This window comes from Spea bombifrons, chromosome 4, assembly GCF_027358695.1.
Source record: "Spea bombifrons isolate aSpeBom1 chromosome 4, aSpeBom1.2.pri, whole genome shotgun sequence".
Classification (NCBI taxonomy): domain Eukaryota; kingdom Metazoa; phylum Chordata; class Amphibia; order Anura; family Pelobatidae; genus Spea; species Spea bombifrons.
In genome coordinates, this window is record NC_071090.1 from 77,566,155 (window position 1) to 77,584,656 (window position 18,502).

Genomic DNA, 18,502 nt, shown 5'->3' on the forward strand with positions numbered 1-18,502 from the left:
TATTCTTGGCAAAATATTCATTTTGAAGACTGCCACTCTGTTGAACCAGGTCACATGTGGGAAAGACCATTTGGATAAGTCTTGACTTACACACATGGGGACAAAATTATCTAAGTAGAAGTAATCTATGCTGCCACCAAAGGCAAATGTAAAAATTCCTGATTTACTAAAGTTAATATTTACATTGGAAAGATTACTAAATCTCTCTAAATCTCTAATCTAAGTCATTCAAAATTGTGGGAACATAAGGTGGGATGGAGTAACTGTTGTGTTTTAATATTGAAGAGCTCAGATAGAAGGCCATCAACTTTTACTGAAGGAAAGACTGTCCCCTGTGCAGCTTTCCTTTGCCTACAGATAATATTGAGTAGTTTTGTTGTATTGTCCGTGGCCTCACAGGGCAGTATAAACCCAACTTGCTCTGGGAATGCCAAACCTGGTATCGTGCATCTGAGTTTGCCTGCGAGGAATTTAACAAACAGCTTCAGATATGTGTTCAAGAGGAAGATCAGTCTATAACTCAGAGAGAGCTCAGGATTTTTCCATTTGTTTAGAATGAGAGGAACATGTGCAGCAAGGGAATCTAACCTATTGTCACCTAGTAAAGTGTTAAGAGTATTGACTGATTGGGTTAGTAGGGTTTTATTGCAGCCTTCAATTCCTCAACAGTTATTGGCTCTTCCAGTGTGCTGGCCATATTGTTCACAAGATTATTGCGGAAAAACCTATTAATTTCTCTTGCCCATGCTCCCCTTCCTAATCTTTGGGACCCCCATTGAATAATGTGAGAAAAATAGCAGTACAGGTCAATTAAGGTTGAAGGGTCTTCTGTATCAGAATGTAAGGTGACTATTAGAATCCCAGAATCTTTTCTTTTCATTTTTTTAATCCATGCTTTTTTATTGCAACTACATTTCAATGACTCAGATGGTCCTTAAGAACAGTTTTTGTCAGATATTTTTGGTCTATAATGGTTCTGCTAGAATGTAAAAATAGAAAACACGAGAAACCTTGAATGCCTCACAAGACATCTTCTAGTAACATGAAAATTATTTTAGTTATTTAGAAATAAATGTTGCAATAACAAGGATACACATATTTGATTTGATTACCTAAATGTTCTGATGGGTGTGCAAAAAAGTAATTGAACAATGCTTTATGGCACAAGTTTGCTTAATGCATAGTTTACGACTTGCAAATTTCTCTAATACGCTAAACTTTTTTCCCTTAATGACTCTACTTTCATGAGCCTTGATAAATAGTCCTTATTCCGTTTCTACCAAATTGGCACACACCTTCAAACCTGCATTCATTAGTATCTGCTTTCTATGGGCGGAAACCGTTTGAATAAATAGAGAACTGCTCTCTAAAATTCTGCAATCTGGTGAAAGAATGATTAAAAAGCCATTTTGTCAGACTTAAATTCATTAGAAACATGTCCTTATAGTTGCGTGGGAAGCATTAGGAATTCAGAGTCTTTACATGTTTTCGTAACTGCTTAAATACCATAACCTACAGTGTGCTAACAAGTGACTTCAATTATTTTTCATGGGGTTTTAATTAGTACTTTGATTGCATATGAGGTGCAATTAATGTATCTCTGTGTTTTCCTCTACACCTGGCAGGGAATTCACATGAGACCACGGAAAGATTTTCAATGTATGTCAGAACGCTTAGAAATAAAACACAAACTGGCTTGTCATCTCAGCTTTGGGAAATGTAATTTTAGAGAAGATTTTGGCAACAGGTATGGATCATTTTCTTACGACTTTGATGTGCACTAAGCAATTAATTGTTTCATCTTTGTTTCCCCTGCTGAAGTTGTTCTAAAGTAGATAAGTCACATAGTTCGTAAATACAATCTCTTATCTGTAAAATGTTTGGAGAATTAATAATACAGTAGCACATTTATTTAGGCAAAGAAGCAAGTAACATAAGACTTCTGGAGGCACATGCAGAGTATTAAAAAGCTAAAGTCCACAGAAGTTTGTAGACTAGGCTGAAATCTCTCCACCTTTAGAGCATTGGCAGCCAAAGACTTTTCCCTACAAATATGCAACCCGGAGTGTATTTATGGGGGTTACTATGCTAGACCTGGGCCAGGCCAGCTTCCCAGCAACCCCCCAGGGCCCATCTCATGCTGAGCATCCTCTTTTCTGAGCGCTGGTATATGAGGCATCATCCTGGTGCTCAGCCCCTGAAGGAGTTTCATGGAGCCTGTCTTGGGTGGTCATGCAAATAGGTCAGTTACAAAAGAAATGAAAGACCCCTTGCAAGCAGAAGGTGGTTAAGCGATTTGCTCCCAGTAATGTTATATAAGGGCTGCTGACCCCCAGACCTGCCACCCTAGGCTTAGGGCGGTATACACAGCTGCAAGTCCCTCTTGGATATATACCACAGCAACTAACCACTTGTTAGTTGGCCTCATCGTTGTTATTGGCTCTTAGTGGTAATATATTTATAGCTAGCCTGAACTGACACCAGACCGTTTCCTACTGACAGAGGCAGAGATATCTGCAGTGGTCCCCCTGTATATCCCTTCCGGTCCAGCAAGGTTGTATTACCATTTCTTCCAGTATAATTCAAATACTTATGAAGACTTGACTTATTTTTACTTACATTGCAGTTTCATTCACTCTGCACTTTTCACCACAGTGACCCCCCACTCTTTATTAAGTCTTAAATTGTTTTTCTATTATTAGAAACAGAGAATATTGAAACAGTAAAACAGTACCTTTGATGTGTATTTCCTCTGATCGTCCCTTCAACCCATGTCTCTAACAGGGCTTTTTGTCTCTTATGTCCTCTTTTGATGATTTGCAAAGCTCTATACAGACAGTAAAGGTATAATACTAAAGCAGTCTTTTGTATCTTCAGTCTAAAGTCAAAAGACATTTTTTTTTACATGCTCACTTATAACTTTTTTTTTTTTTTTTTAAGCCAGACATAATTGAGGGAGGATAGACTGGCTATTCTGTTTTTGTCTAGAAATATTTTTAAATAAAGATGCCATCATGTTTTTCCATTGAAAAATGGCAATAATGGAAGCTAATCATAATTGATTTAGAAAGCAATCAAGTAGCAAGGGTTAAACTTGGCTTTGGACTCCCCATCACCTGTTTTTAATTTTAAAAGGTAGTGTGAAAAACATTGTAAAAGCACATTTTCAAGGTTACACACGCTCCTATTAGTCAGTCTGGAGGATTCAAATCCATCTCTCTGTTGAGCTTGTGATTAGCTAACTAGAACATCAAGATATTTCAGTAGCTATTTATTTCCATGTCAACATATACAGAAGCGTTAGAAGTGTAGCACTATCATGTCAACATCTTCTAAACTAAGTAATGTATCATTGTGTATCACAAAGCATCTTACATATCTGTATCTCTGTACATTTTTCAAGGTTAAAGTATTTCTTTTGTTTCACAAATCTTATAGAGAAGAATTATTATTGTCCCCGTTTTTTTAGTTGGTAGATAAAGAATGATTCATATGAAATTGAACAATAATAATGTATTTACTTTGTGTAACAGAGAATCCAGTTAATGGAAAAGCACCCTTTTAGTTTCAGGCAAGGACATGTATACTTTGGGGTTTCTTTGTCAGTTAGACGTTTAGTTCATTTAGATGGAGTATAAAAGAAATCGTATTATTCTGTTAGACCGCATTACATAGTATGACAGCACAGGCTGCTTTAAAAAGATTACAAAAAGTAGGGCATTATGAAATGTTTTACATTACTTAATCATCATCTCTTAACCTACAAATGAAAAATTCATAGGGAATTCAGCAAGCATTGGCAGCACCCATCCTGAAGTAAAGTGGTAAAGTTAGAAGCAAAATAATGTTTGTCCGTAAAGAAACGTGCAATAAAAGTAGAGTGATTCCTTGCATGGGAAAGAAAGATTGGCTGGAGAAACATATAGACAAGTTAACAAGTCTGCATTAAAAGTCTACCACTGTACCAGTAAATCTTCAAAAACTTCATGCTAACATCAAACAAACCTTCTAAATTACACCAAATTGCGAACTTGGTCAGTTAGTTGGATAGTGGCTTTGTCAACAGTGATAGTGTCAGGAGTTTTGGACGGAGGGGATAGTAGGATAACCATAAGCTCAGTCTTTGAGATGTTAATCTTATTGGGATGGCATCCATGATGCATTTCCATCTGGTGAAGTTTACATGAAGTTTTCAGTTAGCTTTTATTATAATGACTCCTCTTCAGCTCATATTACCATTACATCCTGTAACAAGTAATAATGGCTAAACGATAAGTGAGTATACATTGTCTCTAAACAATAGATGCTAATTGAAGACTATTCGTCATCACTGCATTTCTATATATAATGTGCTTAATGAGTTTCTTTAATCAAAGAACATTTTTTGCACAATGGATAGTTTCTCAGCACAGATTGACAGACATCTTTTTTTGCAACAGCGAAAGCGAACATCTGATTGTAATGCCCAAAAGACCTTCGTTCATATGAACATGTCCTGACTGCGGTTTTTGCCATGACAATATTAACCACTGACATGGCACATTGGATTGTAAGACATTGTAAAACAACTCCTATACATCAACGAAGCAGTTAAGCATGTGCTGTATAAACTGTTCTTTTGTTGTCACTTTTTTCCTTTTTTTGTCTGAAATTTAAAGTTGAACTAGTACTCAGCCAACAAAATTACTCCCAGTTTGTGTCAGCAAAAATTACTTTGATTGCTTTGATTTCCTGCATTTCCTAGACAAATTCCTCTGGAATATACAGACAGTTGTTTTATCATTTAAAGTATGTATCCTATGATCTATGATGTGTCTAAATCTGTACAATCCCAATAAGCAGATGTACTCTTTGTTATATCATTAAAAACTCTAGTGCTAATCGACCCCTTGTCCTACATTTACCCATTAGAAAATATATGTTTTTACCAGTTTATCAATGATCATGATAGTCCAGCAGTGAGGTTTATGTGCCAATATACATTAGTCACTAATTAAGACATCAACTGATTTGGCTTCCAGTAACTCATGTCCCGTATTAACAACAGCTTGTCTGCTATTTGTTCTTGGATCTCAAAACGCTACCTGAAACATAATCTTTCCAAAACTAAACACTGAATCTTTCCTTCTTCCATTTCCATCTCAGTACTTGAATTTACAGTCTCCATTAACAATATTAACAATTTTTTACTCAGCCCAATCCTGCACCATACACGTTCAGACCCTTGCCAGATCCTGCTGCTTGCACCTAAAAACATTTATCACATCTGCCCTTTCCTGGAATTAACTCCACCTGATATACAGTTTAGATGTGGAGTAGCCACTTATGAAACATATTCTTTATTTTTATTCTACCTATATAAGATACTTGAAAAGATTAGAAATCCAAAATGTAAAATACATGAAATGAGTTTAAATATATAACATTTACTGAACAGATAATTCTGCTTTCTATAATACCCCCCAAAAAACCACAGGTTCAAAGAGACTACTCATTTTATATTGCAAAGGTAAATGGATTTACATCCTCTGCCTTTGTGCCTCCATTTCTGACTTCTTCAAAGCTATATTCTTACTGAGCAAGACATTGACAGTGGTACTTCATAACTCCCATCATTATATCCTGAGACAGACACAGAGAGGGGTACAGTATATTTACCATCACTATATACAGAGCCAGGTTTCGATGGTTGTACAGCATAACTCCTACCACTATAGACACAGACAGTGATACAGCATAACAACCCTTGCTATATACTGAGCCAGACATTAACAGTGGCACAGCATAATTCCCATCGCTATATACTGAGTCAGACATTGATGGTAGTACAGCATAACTCCCATCACTATCTAATGAGCCAGACACAGACTGTGGTACAGCATAACTCTCATCACTAAATGCTGAGCCAGACACAGAGGGTGGTAAAGCATAACTCCCATCACTATATACTGAGCAAGACATTGATGGTGGTAAAGCAAAAATCCTACCACTATAGCCATAGACAGTGGTACAGCATAACTACCATTGCTATATACTGAGGCAGACATTAACAGTGGCACAGTATAGTTCACATCACTATATACTGAGTCAGACATTGACGGTGGTACAGCATAACGCCCATCACTATATAATGAGCCGGCACAGACTGTAGTACAGCATAACTCTCATCACTATGTTCTGAGCCAGACACAGACAGTGGTACAGAATCACTACCATCACTATATACTGAGCCAAACACAGACAGTGGTACAGCATAACTCACATCACTATATACAGAGCCAGACGCTGATGGCGGAACACCATAACACCGTCAGTAGCCGGCACACATCGCAAGGGAGCAGGATATGTGTTCATATATGTATGAACAGACCTCTCTCTACATTTATTTTGGGCCTGTTAGAGGGAGATCCATGATCTCCCCAACCGGCCCTGCTCCTCCGGCAGATGACAGTATGGTCCGTCTCTGGAGGGGCATAGACCTGGGGCAGACCCTGGAGGCACCCGATACCCCCCACCTCCCCTTAGGTATGCTACTGATTTGAGAGGACTTGATCCAGGGACTGCTTCCCAAAAAAACAGAATGCTTTGTTACCCTAGCCAAGTCCTAGAATTATTAACAAAAGGTTAAAGGTTAATGTTTATTTGTAGTTGCTTCAGGCTAACAACTATTCAATTGAAAATATTATGGGATATTAGGGAACCTCAGCCTCTATGTTGATTATGAATCATAATTACACTAATGTACTTAGGAAATAATTTTACTAGTTTCAGATCTATTATATACTGTACGTAAATATCACCCAGTTGCCTGTGTCTGTACCAGTCAATCAATAGCTTACCCAGACAAATAAGTCATGTGTATTGCTAATTATTCAGAGCTACATGTGCCATTCAGCGGTCCCCAATCCAGTCCCCAAGGCCCTTTAACAGGAAAGGATTTAGTAATTACTAGACATGTGCAAATGGGCCAGGAACTATTCGGCCACGTTTTTGGTTGGTTTTCGGCCCATTCATCATTTTGTTCCCTGTCCATTTGGTCCAGCTCAAAATTCGGGGGCACTTTAAATCCAGGAAAGAGTTCACGCTAGGGCAAAATGACAACACTTTTGGTGACGTGAGAGAGAAGAGAAGGGAGAAGATAAAAGACAGAAAATGAAGAAGAATTTGGGGAAGCGGAAGTTGTCAGCAGAGAACATAGGTAAACATTTAGAGAGGGTGAGAGAGAGTGAATGAGAATGAGAGTACGAGAGTGAGTGAGAGTGTGCAAGAGTGTGAGTGAATGTGTGTAAATGCAGGCCCACTCATTTTGGATGCAAATTCAGAGCGTGTTCAAGTAATAAAAATAATGATTATGCATAAGGAGCACAATATTTATGACCACACATTTTAGTGTTACTGTGTCACACTTGTACTGATCTTTAATTGCCAAGGATCCATTAGATGCCAGGGGTCCCTTAGGCCTGTGTGGCCCCTAAGCAACTGTGTGACCCTGTGTGACCCTCTTATATGGTTGTGCCACCCCTAGGGATTGAAAATATGCTTAAAAATTACATTAGAGTTAATATAGTACAACTCATTAAAGCATATTGATTATATGAACATAAATTAGGCATTGAATTATAAAAACAAGTAAACTATTGAAGAAAGAAATGTGGAAATTATATTTAAGCCATTTAAACTGATGAAGTAGAATACAGCCATGTTACTCTTACAGGCTCTATAACTTTGTGATTACTTATTCTATAGCTCATTGCCCTCATTAGTTATCTGCCCTTTTAATGTTCACTCTTCCGCATACTTCAAGCATGTGCCGAAATATTTTTATGGTTAATATTGTGGGATTATAGAAAAAGCCAGTGTATAATCCCCTGTGGCCAATCACATTACAGAGTTTATTCACTAACGCTTACAACAATCTCATTCCCAAATCACCCAATTATCCAGAACATTTGTGATTTTTTTTGACTATTATCTTAATCTCAGATCCATTAGCAGCTGGAAATATATATTTTGCCATGTTAATGGAAAGGGAATGATTATATTTAATCCTTCTTTGTAATACCAACAGCAACATTATTGTTTGCAATTTGTAAAAAATTAGCGAGAGTTTATTTGAATATGTCACTTTACACTAATTGTGAAAATCTGCTCTAATAAACTCCATCCATTAGCTTTTAAATTAATTCCATTGCTAGATAGAACAAATTGCCCATGTTGAAAAATAAGGCAATTTGTGGGTACAGACACAAACTGAATTTTAAGTATATGTATAATTTGCACACATCTGGGTATTTGTACGTTGGAAATATATTTTAATTGTTTTATTTAAGAAAAAGAAAAGCAATCCCAAAATACTACATGCCTAAAAAAAAGATATAGTTAAATTAATTTGTGGTTTGCCATTCAAAGATCTTCATTTATTTTTCAAGTGAATCACTCAAAATAAGGTTGACATAATTGTGTAAAAAATTAAAGTGATTAATTACAGATGTTAAATCTAGTTAGGTCCCTCATAGCAGTGTCTGGTCTTTAATCTTACAAAGTGAATGCTAATATTCTAACCCGAATTTAGCTAAAGCACGACCACAGATCTATTTAATAGAACTGATTTCAAGGTAAATGCTAGGATAGGAGAAAACAATATCAAAACTCTATGCACCAGATTAAAATGTTAAAAGGAACAATTAAGCACCTATAAAGTCTATTTGATGTTTGACGTTAAAAAAAAAAAAACCCTTACAACAATAAGCATAACTCACAGTATAATCCCCCACCCACATTTAAATGTAGAGGTTGCAGCTGTGCAGGTGCAGCTTCTCCATAAGGTAAGTACATTTTTACAACTTTGATCAATTCATATGAAAGTAACTGCTAAGTATTTTCGTATGTATTTTATGCATAGCGGGCTCCCTGAAACACTGGAGTGTACCTTTAATATGGTGAGATGAACTATTGTATCTCAATACAACTCAACTTCAGTTGCTCACTGTTTAGTGAATAACCCCTTTATGTCTGTATACAAGTTCATTATTTCATAATTCAAAATCAGCAGTGCAGTTGCAATTTAAAGCAAGGTATACTTGAGAATTGAATTGATTCTGCTAGCTTTATCAAGCTATGTTCAGAGTGCTAAGTCGTGCATTATAACTCTTCAGCTGATGTTGATGGCATTTTCAACCTACATGGTTTGAGAGCGATGTAGTTATGATTCATGGTGGGATATCATTTTAATGTTAACATACGTATCATTGTACAGAACAAATGTCATGTTATAATCAAACAATAGATGTACTTTTTTTTATAATTTTCTGCAGGAAAGTTGTGTTTTCAAGTATAACTTGTTATTGGGGACTGTATATTTTAATATGCGATTCTGTTTACTTTCTGTAAATTATGGAGTCCTCTTCTTGCTGAGTCTGTAAATTTTTTTTCCCTGTTGTCAAAATTCATATAAAGCTCTGTAGTTTTAAGTAGAAGACAAATTGCATTATAAATTATGGAGTCTAGCTGAACATAATAACCTTTTGGGAGCTAAATAAAGAAAGAGATGTCACATATGTTTTCTTTTCAGGTCCTTAGAGGTCTATTTCCATCTTCCCTTGCACTAACATGGCTATATCCACTGTTCTTATTTTGGTTCATTAATGCATTACAAGCTCAGCATTAGCTCCCAAAAAGGTTCTTACAGAATAACATATACATGGTGAAATTGGTTACATTTTTAATTTCTGATTTCCAAATGAATCCGAAATTTCAGTCTTGTCAGTCATCAGTAAATATTCTTATTTTATAATTATTTTGCTAAGAAGTAAGTTCTAATTGTTTGTACTACAGAAGTGTGGAAAGCTAAATTGTCTTCAGCCGATGCAAGCATTCGTTTTAAATACAGTTGGTAAAATATGATTATGAGAGCTAATTGTATCACAATTGCATACAATGATTTAATTATTCCGTTTTATGGTGAGATACTATTCTTTGCAGGCAAGAGGAGAACACAGCACCATTATACTATGAAAATGTAATATGAAAACATTTAAAAACAAACTGCACAGAGAATCTTAGACTAAAAAACAGTGAATCACTCAGTCTATCAATTCATCATTTTTGAATTGCAGTGGATTATGAATGAGACAATTGAGAAATTGCTCCTGTATTCTTTAGCAATGGCAGATCTGTATTCCAACAAATTCATATATTTTTTAATAAATCTCAATAGTGATATTTACTATTTATAACCAAAGATGTCACTTGTGTTTTATGAATACCAGTTTTCATCTAGATTAAAACGGATTAAGCTCCTTCTTTCTTTCTCCTCTTTCTGACAGCACTTTAATAAAAAATCTTCAGACTATATCATCATGATCTTAATATGGCTGAGCACTAATAGTTTATCTCAACACTTATAAACACATACCAGTAACTAACTTTATTTTAAGTGACCTTAAGGCTAGGTTTCCACTTGTTTTTTTTTTGCTAAAAACGCCCATAAAAACGCCAATTCAGCCACACAGCGTTTTTTTTGTGAAAAAACGCTGCAGCCAGATGTTAGCTGTTCTTCAATAGGAAATCGCAGAATGCCATATCCACTTGGCGTTTTTCTGTTCGGCGTTTTTTCAGTCCTCTTTGGCGTTTTTTCTGCTTTTTTGGGCTCTGTGGCAGTTTTTCAAAATTGCAGCATGTTGACACTCTGGCGTTTTTTGCAAGGAAATCTTGGCGTTTTTCTCCAATAGAAGTCTATGGGAGAGAAAAAACACCATGAAAAAGCCATGTGGGTTTTACCTTCGCGTTTTTTATGGCGTTTTTTTCCACAGTTACAATGCAGAGGATGGACCCAGTATCTGTGTGTCCTACGAGAAATAGGCTGGAAACAAACAGTTTCACACAAAACAAAGTTCATATTGAATTTTACACCATTTGGAACAAACATGCCATTACAAACAAACCTACCCAACTGGATCCTGTGTGCCAAAAGCAACAGCAAACAATTTGCACCATCATTTGGGGCCAATCTTCCTAGAGGAGCAGACATTCGGAATAAAGCATGCCTTACAAACCACAGAAAAGAGACAAAAGGGTCTGCCGGGGCGTGTTTAAGTAGAACTCTACCAAGAAAATGACATCAGGAGGGGGCAGATACCTTTTAGCTGGGTGACAATTCCAACGTGTAAAGGCTGGAAAAACTGCCTAAGGTCAAAAAAGCAATTTCCACAGAAAGGCTAAAACGCCTCAAAAAACTCCAGAAAAAACGCCAAAACGCAGGAGAATGCAGTGGCAGTTTTCTTGGCGTTTTTCCTGGCGTTTTTCATCAAGAAAAAAACGCAGGACAAAAACCCAAGTGGAAACCTAGCCTAAATCTGTATTTATGAATATGGATAGGGTAATCAGATCTACCAAAACATCCCACAAAAGCAAAAAGGAGTTTAGTTGTATAATCTTATTCTAGTTGAGTATGAAATAAAAATTGATTTTATTAGTGCTATAGTAACCTAAAAATACATTAAGCTTATTACTACATTCTGTTTAATAATGTACTGTTAGGTTGATCTAACAAAAATTAACATTTGTTGGTTTTTATTAATGTATATACAGGACTATTGCTCAAATATGCACAGGCAGCTCTTAATGCTGTCTTCTTACAAATAGAGAATAGGAAAATCAACGAAAGTATATGTATTTTTGAAATTAAGATATAGTAGTCACGTTATCATGTTGTAGTTACAATGTTCACATTATTCTTCTGCAATCAGGGTGTCAAACTACATGCTTCCAGGGCCAATAACACCAGAATATATACAAGATCAACACAAGTGACTTAATCAGCTTTACATTTTTTGATTAGGCAGACATTTCCATAAATCCTGTCCTGTTTGTTACCCTAAAGAACTTGACTTTTACAGCCCTGTTTTGGGGTGTTAATTAAAATTATTAAAAAGGACACAAAAATATTATTGTGTTTTCAAGTTATTACTTCTCTCAAATATTCTGACTTTCTTCTCTGTATATCCTCTTTAGAGGTTCTCAAGAAATGATGGTCATGTAAGATGATGAACATGGCAAGCAGGAAACGTCAGAGCACTACAAACAGTATGTTGGATCAGAGACCGAGATCCTGCCCTTCTTCGCCTCGTGTCACTGACCGTGAAAATGAAGAATCTATATATGAGGAAGCTTTGGTGCATGAATACAAAAATGCACAATTATCCAACAACAGACATGCAACAGATAACCAGGAAGAACAAGACTGTAATGATAACAGTGGTGATGGTGACTCCAGTTCCGACTATGTCAATAATACTTCTGATGAGGAATATGACGAAGGACTTCCAGATGAAGAAGAAGGGATCACATATTACATCCGGTATTGTCCTGAAGATGACAGCTACCTTGAGGGAATGGATTGTAATGGTGAAGAATACCTACATCGTGAAGAACACCCTATAGAAACAGATGAATGTGTTGAAGCAGTGGAGGATGAATGGGCAGAATCCAAGATACAACAACAACAAGATTGTATTGATGGAGAAGTAGGGCAAGAAAGTCAGATGCATATGTTGGAGGAAGACATGTCATCCTCCCTAGAGGTCCAAGACCAAGAGGAAACAGCACAGTACAGTGAAAATGAAGAGACATATCATGACTACTACCCACCGGAAACTAATGGAAATTCACTTCCACAATCTCCATTTCATACAAGAAAAGTGGACGGAGATGTAGAAGATCAGGAAGAAGACATTGATCAGATTGTGGCTGAAATCAAAATGAGCATGAGTATGAGTAGTATCAACAGCATCACTGACATGAGCCCTGAACATAGCGGACAGGAAAATGTGCCAAAAGATCATACAGAAATATGCCAGAAAGCAGATGTAAGCCATTGTGCCAGCAGGCATGAAGGAAGACCTAAGACATTAAATATCCCATCTGCTTCAAAACATATCGGTGACATACAAAAGGGCTATAAAACAAAAGTTAGGACTCCTGAAGAAAGGCAGAAGTGGTCACAAGAACAGGTTGGTTTTACAGAGTTTTCCTATGAGTCTAAAATATAATTCAGTACTTTGGCTGCATACCCTATAGGATTGATATAGTATTCCAACAAATGTCACCAGCAAGCATAAAACTTGAAGATACATAATTTTATATCTATTAAGCTCCTATCTATGTACCTCCCAAATGTCTCTATGTGGCCCTTAATCACCTTGTCCCTCTTTACTCCCCTGATGTTCTATTTTCTTTAGAAAAGTTTAGCCGGTATGAGTGTATCCCAGTGTTCTACAGCATAATATGTGTTTATAATTTAAATTGTGTAAATAAAATACATTATTCTTCTTCAAAATGCCTTTCTTGGTTGCAAATATAACTATCTATAGGTCACAAAGTCACATAAAATGTCTTGGTAAAACCCTGCCCCTACCCACAAGCCCTAATTACGCACCTCTGTGAATCTTGATGTCCCTATTTGGCCATTTGAAATCTTTGGACATAGGTATCTATAGCATTGATATAAAAATGTCCTAATATAAAACTAAATTAGGTTGAATAAACTGGATTGTTTGGCATCGCCCTGAATTCTGTGACTTGTAAAATAGGATAGCACCTTTCATGTGGAAAATGGATTTTCATAGTCGTGTATTAGTGAGCATAATATACAGCTAACATCAGCGGTAGGAGAAGATGTATTTATTCAAAGGTGTATTTATTCAATAACTTACCCGGGGCTCTATCTGTCTGATTTGATATTATCTGAATGCATTTGTGTATGAGTGAGTTAATACATATGTTGATTAATAACCAAACAAGGTCTGTACAAGGTCAGCAGAGTTTCATATATTGAGTAGTCTGAATCCGTGTTCCTCTAAATGAAATATAATGGATCATATCCATTTATTAACCTTCATGATGGCGCTGAATGTCAGAGGTATTGCCATCTGTGCAGCCATTTCTATACGAACAAACAGATTTTATAGAGAGTTCAGCTGCCTTATTCACCACTGTCACACAGTGTCTTAGATATACACTTATCCACTCAGACATATAGAGCTCTACAGTGTTAGCCGTTGAAAGAGAGAGCGAATTTGATGATACAAATAAAGATGATACCTTTATTAGCCAACACACATATAATAGATTGCAAGCTTTCAAGACTATTTAGGTCTCTATAATATCCCTGAACAAGAGACCTAGATCATCTTGAAAGCTCGAAAGCTATTATCATCTTTACCAGAAACATAGCACAACATCCAAACATTGATGGTGGTACTGCATAACTGCTATCATTATATACAGAGGCAAACATTGACGGTGGTACAGCATAACTGCCATCATTATACACTGAGGCAAACATTGACGGTGCTACAGCATAACTGTTATCATTATATACTGAGGCAAACATTGACGGTGCTACAGCATAACTGTTATCATTATATACTGAGGCAAACATGGACTTTGGTACAGCATAACTGTTATCGTTAAATACTGAGGCACGCACTGACGGTGGTACTGCATAACACCTATAACTATATACTGAGGCACACACTGACGGAGGTACAGCATAACACCTATCACTATATACTGAGGCAAACATTGACGGTGGTACAGCAGAACACCTATCATTATATACTGAGGCACACATTGACGGTGGTACAGCATAACACTTATCACTATATACTGAGGCACGCACTGACAGTGGTACAGCATAACACCTATTACTATATACTGAGGCAAACATTGACGGTGGTACAGCATAACACCTATCACTATATACTGAGGCAAACATTGACGGGGTACAGCATAATCCCTATCACTATACATTAAGCCAGACATTGACAATAATGCAGCATAAACCCTATCACTATATACTAAGCCAAACATTGATGTGGTGTAGGCCTACCACTTCAGTGTCTGGCTTAGGGATGCACCGAAATGAAAATTCTGGACCGAAACCAAAAATTAAGCATTCACTTGGCCGGAACCAAAAATGACCCCCGCACCTTTAAAAACAAAAACACTTTTATTAAAAGTAAGTAACATACCAAAATGAGACTAAAAAATCAATAACAATATTGTTAACATCAATCACAATCCTATCATGCCCAGGCATACCCAGATTCCAACATGTACTGGCTGACTTAGCATGATAGGATTGTGATTGCTAACAGCATCACTATATATATATATAATTGTTAACAGATATCACGCTCCGATCATGCCCAGGCAGCCAGTACATGCTGGAACCTGGGCATGATAGGAATGTGATGACAGCCTCCCTATGCCATGCTACCCCCCCACACACACTTAAACATCAATGCTATGATACACACACTCATTCACAAACATTCAGCATAAACTACAGCATAACACCGATCACTCTCACACACTTACTAATCCACTCTCACTGAATGTTTTCCTACCTTTTCTCTGTCACTTTTCCTCCTCCTCTTCGTTCTTCCTCTTGGCTCTTCTTCTCTGTCCTGTCCTTCCGGTGCAGTGATCGTTGAAGGCGGTGGGCGCGGCTTCAGTGTTGTGCGTTGGGATATGACACCAAATCCCGATGCACCGCATCAGTTGCCGCGCGCATCGCAAGGGAGCAGGATCGGAGGTCTGCATTAACAGATTGACTTTAAGCCGGTTAGAGGGAGATCCTTGCTCCTCTAGCAGCGCATTAGTGTCTGTCTCTGGAGGGGTGACGGCATGGTGACACCCCCCCTTGATGAGCGGCATTCCTTATGGCTTAGCCCATAATAAGGATATTCACAAGTTTAAATTGTCTTCGTGAAATATTTTCAAATATTTATACATATATGCATGTAAGCGTATAAATAATTTTACATGCATCATTTTATACTCTGCTATGTTTACAAACAGTTAATAACAAGCACAATCTAAAACCAGATTAGGTCTCAGCAACACTGTGTGACGGTGACAAATTTAATTTATTTGTAATGTCAGTCTTTGGGCCATTGCCTATTCAGTGTCTTTTCTACGGGTACGTTGTGTTGGAATGATGGATTCTGTTTGGCAGTTGGCCAGAATTTTAGTCTGTTGAGTCTTACAAATCATTTTTATTACAAAGCTCCTGTCGGTGGCAAATGATCTTGAAGGACCAGAACACTAAATACATAAAGCGATAAATAAATATATATTTTCCTATCTTATCTAACATGAAAGAGGTTTAGCTGTTGCTGGACAAACATGCATTTTGAGTACTTGACATTTAATTAGAAAGTGAAAAAATGTGAAGGTGTGCATGCTTACATAAATACTTAAAAAATCTATGAAAAAAAATATATATAAATGTTCTTGTTTATTATTTTAATATTGTAATATATAATATTAAGTAATGTATACAGAATAATGTAAATTAAAGCTACCTCAAGGTAAAGATGGGGTTAAAAATATGTATATAAGATGGATAACAAGAAATGTCAGAAGTCCATTGAAGAAGCATTAGCGAAACACTTTGGCATGGGAATGGAAGAATGCAGGGGATCCAATCCCCTCTCTGAAGACACAACATCCAGAAGAACTGAAGTGACGGTCTTAAAACGGACAAGAGACTACTTGTGCCGTTACATCTTTTAATGTAAGCCTATGCTACTTTATTTTAGTAAAAACTAACATTTTACTCTAACATCGGCTATATTTTTCTCATTTTTGGTTCCACTATAGTTGCCACCTCATACATAAATCTATTAAGTTCCAGAAACGTAATGAGAGGTGGAATGTCCTAATATAGCCCCGATAATTCTGCACCGTGATATGATAGGCTCCATCGTTGTAAGTTCATACACATAAAAAAGGTGTTTTTTAATGGTTATGTATTTATAAAACACTTAACGTCGGCACTATGAACAATTTTCTTTTCTTTTTTGGATTCCTAGTGATACGTGGAAATTAAGGAATTGAAAGATACGTTCACACTTATATACGCACCCTCACATTTTTTTGTTTTATTGTACGTTTTTGGTGTATTATAAGGGTTCTTACACCAGAGAGGAATCTTGCTGCATGGTATATATATTGACACATATTGTTTTATATCTAACTATGAAGTGTTTTTGCATACAATCTAATATAAAGGCAAAGCAATAATGTACAGTTTATTTTAGTTTGAATTGCTGGCAAGGGGGATGCTGACATAATGACAGTTTCATCCAATCAGTCACTTTTAATACTATCTGTATTTTGTAGGCATTATAACTAGCCAGTTGCTAGTTTGTAAGTAACTAGTTACAATAGAAATTGGACCTCTCACGGTCCTAAGAACAGTGTCAGACTAGTGATGATGGGGCGGCCCTGGCACTTTAAGGCCAGAGACCACCTGATGACATACGCTGGTATGGCAGATTGGCTGGGTTTATAGAGTTGTCAGCATACCTGGGAACTTCTGGGCTACCTGGAGCCCTCCCTTGTCGGACACGCCCAGGACTGCCCTGAGGGATGTCCCTAGAATGGCAACATCAGCACATGCGCATTTTACGTGTTGCCAACCACAGGCGAATCCAAGGAGGGCTACAGAGATATGACACCCCAAAAAGAATTAGGTATTGTCAAAGGTGCTTTGCCAGTAGTAGAATTGTTCATATTAGCAACGTGAGTGCCGAGGTTAACGTACAGGTAAAAGGCTTTGTATTGTTTTGTCACATTTAAAAGACACAATACATCACATTTCTGGAGACTTCAGGATACAATTGGAAAAAAGTTGAATAGATAGGTTTGCAGTTTTCAGTCATTAGTTGTATATAAATAGTATTTTTCATTAAGCACTTATTTCCATTTACCTTTTAGTATCCTTAGAGCATTGCATCGTGTTTTCCATTTAGCTGTTTCATGGGATTTGCTCAGAAGATTAAATTGTCTGGGGTTTTTTTCAGAGCGGGTCCAGCTCTTTGCTCATAATGGACTGTAAAGCGTAGCTTTAGGAGCACAGTATTCTCTCTGCACTGGGTTTAAAATTGAGATTGGCTTGGTTCCCAGGGAGAGACTTGGACATAAAAAGCAAAAGAACTTTTGAAAACAACCCAACTGCTACTTCTGTTAAAACTCAGAAGCATTCTTTTCATTGTTTAGGTTGAATCTATGGAGATAAATATATTTTGGTTACCTTTAAAAGCCTTGTATTTTAGTGAGTATCAGTGTTGGTACACAAAACAGTATCTGAGAACGCAGTAGTGGAAAAGGCCATCAAGAATGTATACATTTCTGAACACTAACCGTCAGGGCCGGACTGGGACTGAAAAGCAGCCCTGGAAAAATTTGGAGACCAGCCCCATATAGTTTATCTCACGGTCGCGCTCTTTAACCACACGCACCCCTTATACATACCCGACTCACACTATTCGCCATTCTTTTTATCTCATTATTTGTATTAAAATGCCAGAAAGCAAAAGTTTTAAAATGCCCTAATAAATGAAATACATTACACATAATGGGATCAAAACATTTGCTACTGCGAACATTTTAGATGAAAAAGTTCAGTGGAACAAAACAGTGATCACATTAT

General features: G+C 36.9%; 1 protein-coding gene across 1 annotated transcript in view; it reads left to right on the forward strand.

Moving 5' to 3' along the window:
• Positions 1 to 18,502, forward strand: part of APBA2 (amyloid beta precursor protein binding family A member 2) — a 155,452-nt gene that overhangs the window by 69,745 nt on the left and 67,205 nt on the right. Inside the window, exon 3 of the mRNA XM_053464224.1 lies at positions 12,013 to 13,010. Within this exon, the coding sequence (XP_053320199.1) occupies positions 12,042 to 13,010 (969 nt within the window). The 5' untranslated portion in view covers positions 12,013 to 12,041. The remainder of the gene's footprint in view (positions 1 to 12,012; positions 13,011 to 18,502) is intronic.